At 44.3% G+C, this 4,646-nt stretch overlaps 1 protein-coding gene across 1 annotated transcript; it reads right to left on the bottom strand.

Annotated features, from left to right (window-relative positions):
- Positions 1-1,683: 1,683 nt before the first annotated feature.
- LOC118645606 lies at positions 1,684-2,370 on the bottom strand. The gene has a single exon (XM_036287024.1). The coding sequence runs from the start codon at positions 2,368-2,370 to the stop codon at positions 1,684-1,686; it is 687 nt and encodes a 228-aa protein (XP_036142917.1).
- Between the last annotated feature and the right edge of the window lie 2,276 nt (positions 2,371-4,646).

Below are 4,646 nucleotides of genomic sequence, written 5' to 3'. Positions count from 1 at the left end.
AGTTTATGTACATACATATTTTACAGATCTTGATTCTTTTACATATAAAAATTTTTAAAGTTATAAAACAAACATGCAATAATTAGAAAAAGATTATTATTTATAAGACTTAAGGTTTATTGACAATAATTTATAAATGTTAAGTGTTTTATTTTACTAACATATAGATTTAGATTCTAATATATCTTTATCATAATTCTAAGTTGTTTTTGTAATAGGGTAAATATACCGATTAGGGGAGCCCGCTCCGATAACCTTGGCCTTGACATATGTTGTCAAGGTCACCCTCCTGAGTGACCTTGAAAAGATTTTAGTCGTCGCTCGTGATTCGTTAAAAAGTTATTAACAAAAAAAGTTTCATAATTACGACATATAATTATTCAGTATAGGAGTATATCAGATGAGTTTGCAACTTTTCACGTGTAGCGAGGTTCACCTCGCACCCCAGGGGGTGCTTACAGAGCGAAATGATGTTCACGCTTGTACTTTGTAATGGACCGTATTTCCTACTCGGGCTTAATTCGTTAGGATCGGGTGTAGGAAGGTCCCTGAGACAATGGACTCAGCTTTTCCGTAATAAAGAATAGATATATTTTAATAATTCGTGGCCATGTACAGGCTATTTACAATGTGTCAGTGTGTCGGTGTGTATGATGAGTCGTTCGACGGAATGTGTATTTACAGATGTAGGGTGTGTATGTGTGTTTGTGTAAGTCGCGCGTCGCGGGCCGAACAGCTGTTTTGCTGTCGGGCGAGTAGTTCGCTCGGTGACGGTCGCGGTGTGCGGCGACGGGCCGGCGGGCAATGCCCTGGCGCGTGAAGCGGCGTTTCGTGGCGCAGTGAGGCGAGCGGTATGGCGAGTAGTAATTGCCGGTGCCTCGAGATCGGTGGTGCGCGGTGCGCGGCGTGAAGCGCGGGGTGTTATGCTGCGCGGTGATTTCTCTGGTGATCGAGGAAACGCCGGTCGATCTCGAGATCTCTCGAGGGAGACGGAGAACTCTCCACCCCCGTTGTGCTCGAGCCGGGTGATCGGGCGACTAAGGAAAGTCCGTAGCCGAGAACTCTCGGCGAAGGCGGAGTACGCTCTACCCTCTGCTACGGAGACGAACTAGGATTTAGAATGCGAGCGGTACCGAGAGCTCTCAGTTAAGGCAAAGAACACTCTACCCTAATTGCCGGTCGCAGGAAGCTTCTCAGGATCGTACTCTGGTCGGGATCGGAATCCAGCATACGGTCGGAGCGAGAAGTGTCGCAGCTTCCACCGGAGCGGCTTTTTATACCCGCTCGGGTGGAGGATCGGGGATCCTCGCGAATCTTCGGGTTTCCCCGCACTCGCTCCCCTCCCGTGAAGGTTGGGAGCGTGCGGGGAAATACGCGGAGCGGAGACGATGCCTCGTCTCGACGCTTTTTATTGCGGGCGATTAGGACGGGCCGGTGCCCGTTTGTGCGATCCGGCGGATGTTCGGCCGGACCGCGCGCGGTCGGTGATGCCGACGGGAGGTTCGTTACAACTTTACCACAAGGATTTGCGACATTAGATTTAAAATTATGGCCAAATAGCGAATTTAAAATGTTTGGGTTAGGTTAGGAAAAAATCCGGGGGAAGTGGGGTGTAGAGAGACCATTTAAAGCGTCAGAAAATCCATGAATTTCGACGAAGGTACCCGATCGAATAATTCCGAGCTATCTTGGTATGGTAAGCTGTTCAAGCTGTTGCAGTTGTTGTCGAAAGGTTTTCCATCGCTGTTGCAATTCTGGAGGAAGAGGTTCATCCCACGAAGCCTTTAGGAGCCAGAGTTCCTGTAGTATAATCTTGGCTCTTATTAGAACTGGCGATATAAATCCTAATGGATCATACAGTTTGGCAATGTCGGAAGCAATAGCTCTTTTCGTAAATTTAGTAGTGGAGGGTATTGTTGGGAAGAAATGAAGTGTGTCCGAGCGAGATTTCCAGATAAGACCTAGAATTTTACAAAATGTAGGTTCGATTTCCACATCTGAAGGCGCATCTTCATCTGAATGAGGTAGGAGTTCCTTACAATTGCTATTCCATTTTTGTAAAGGAAGTTTTGCTGTTTCGCAAATCTGGATCAAATCTTGCATTATCTCTTTTGTCTCGGTAATTGTATTCGCACCACCGAAAATGTCGTCAACATAAATACCCTTTGTCAGCGAAATAACTGCTTTTGGATATTTATGACCTTCATCTTTCACCAGCTGTTGAGTTGTTCGTAGGGCTAGAAATGGTGAACAGTTGAGATCGTAAGTAACGGTTGTTAGTTGAAAAGCGACAGGTGAGCCATCATGATCCCTCCATAAAATTCTCTGCAAATTCCGATCGTCAGGATGAATTGTTATTTGTCGAAACATTTTTACGATGTCTGTCGAAAAGAGAAATCGATGAGTTCGAATCCATAACAATATGTCTGACATTTCAGTTTTGAGTTGCCCCTGCGTGAAGAATGTCGTTGAGTGAGACGCCGTTGCTGGTACGACTAGATCCATTGAACACAACTCTTAGTTTAGTAGTGCGGCTACTTTCTCGAAGGACTCCATGGTACGGAAGATAATATAGAGGCAAAGTGTGACTATCCGATATGTCAGTTTGTACCATATGACCTAAGTTCCTGTATTCTTCGATGAAGTTGACGTAAAGACGTTCAAAGGCGGGTTTAGTTGGAAATTGTTGGCAAAGCCTCCTGAGACAGTTAAGTGCTTTATTTTTGGATTTCCCCAAGGTAGTCGGATTATCTTTAAGAGGTAGTCGAACGACATATCTCCCTGTGGCATCTCGAGAGTGTATTGTTAAAAAATGTCGTTCACATTCCTCTTCCTCGGCACCATTAATGAGCTGTTGGAGACCGGAACTTTTTCTTGTGTCCAAAATCTTGAAATAAAGTCCTATAAATTATCGTCCACTTTGCAGTGATATGCTTGAACGGAGAAGGAAACGTCATCTATAGAAGTTGGTCCGCAAAGAACCCATCCAAATATGGTTTGTTGTGCCGTCGGTGAATGTGAATCGCCTTGAATTAAGCCCGGTAGAATTACTGAGTGATAATAATCTAAGCCTATAATAACGTGTATCGGTCCAGAATAAAAGAACTCGGGGTCAGCCAATTGAAGTTCAGCGGTATGTGGCCAAGAATGACGGCTGACGTTGAACGGTGGCAACTTCGTTGTCAATCGTGGCAAGATGAACGCTTGTATGATGCAGTTAGATTCTGGATCATGAGTAGATTGTAATCGTATTGTAACGATTCCTTTGGTATGGCCGGAGTAAGTACCGCCGATACCGAGAAGTGGCAATGAAGCTGCACTGCGTTTTAGTGGTGCATGTTGTACAATGTCTTCTAAGATGAAAGATAGCTCAGATCCTTAATCTATTAATAATCGCACTGCGAAGGATTCTCTGGTGTTTTTTATTAATGATGCTCTATTTGTGGCAAGTAGTGTCAGCTTTCGTGATGGATGGATCTGTCCGGAATGATGTGCGTTTATCTGTGGCTGTCGTTGATTGAGTCTGTGAGCTTATCGCCGATTGGTCAACCGTCCGCTTGTCCGAAGTCTCAACAGACTGCTTTGAAAACATTTCTTTGTCGTGAATGGAGGTGTGATGTTTCTTCCCGCACTTCTAGCATCGTTTGGTAGAAGTACACTTGCTTGCTGCATGCGCGCCAAGACAGTTGAAACATCGCCGATGCTTTTGTACGATATCTCGACGCTGCGGGGTCGTCTTTGATTGGTATTGCTCGCATTTTGCGAGATAATGAGCAGCTCTGCACAATGGGCATTTAAGATGACTCAAATCTGAAGTAACGTGAGCGGCAGTTTTGTGACAAGGTTTTTTGTTAAAGTTTGAGGAATTTTCTTTGCTCGTTCTGAGCGTTGAAGTGACCGAGCTGATGTTCTCCAATGTTCGTATCTTTCCGAGCAGAAACTCGTTGAATTGCGAGAAGGTCGAGTATGTCGATGAAGATCCGAACTTCATTTCCCATATTTCACAAGACTGCGGGTCAAATAATTTTACTAGATAGTGTACTAGTAATGGATCTCATTGATCCACAGCGCATCCTAGCGCACGGAGAGCGCCGACGGTTTCCAACATGGTCGTTCGTAAACTCCGTATCCCTTGAGCACTCTTGACTTTTAACGGCTTTATGTCGTAGATTCGATCCAGTTGAGCGGATATCAAGAATGGCTTATTTTCGTATGTTGACATCAACAGGTCCCAAGCGACAATAAAATTTTCATTCGAGGCAGGCAGATTGAAAATCAAGCGTGCTGCTTCTCCAGTAACGCATGTCTTCAAATAATGCATTTTTTCTGCATCTGACAAATCTTTATTGTTTCGAATCATTCTTGTAAAAAGATTGTAGAACGAACGCCATGACTTATAAATCTCCTGAAAAATTTGGCAATTTGACTCGAGGCAAGGAGCAGCATTGCGGTAGATGTCTCAGGATCGAGGAAAGAAGATCTAGAATTTAACTCAACAGTTTCTGAGTCTTCTCGATGATTAAGTAGTTTGGCCTGAGCATATACATAAAAGGCTTGACAGCGTTTATAAACGCGGTCTTGAGATAAGGTTTCTCGCTCAGGATGTTACCTCCAGACAAACATAGGTTTTCATGTTTCTCCAAGAA

This window comes from Monomorium pharaonis, chromosome 5 (genome assembly GCF_013373865.1).
Source record: "Monomorium pharaonis isolate MP-MQ-018 chromosome 5, ASM1337386v2, whole genome shotgun sequence".
Taxonomy (NCBI): Eukaryota; Metazoa; Arthropoda; class Insecta; order Hymenoptera; family Formicidae; genus Monomorium; species Monomorium pharaonis.
The sequence above is the reverse complement of the archived record's forward strand: the minus strand, read 5'-3'. Positions and strand labels throughout refer to the sequence as shown.

Coding starts and splice junctions, on each gene's coding strand:
- LOC118645606 (XM_036287024.1), bottom strand. CDS start 2,370: ATGTTTCGACAAATAACAATTCATCCTGACGATCGGAATTTGCAGAGA.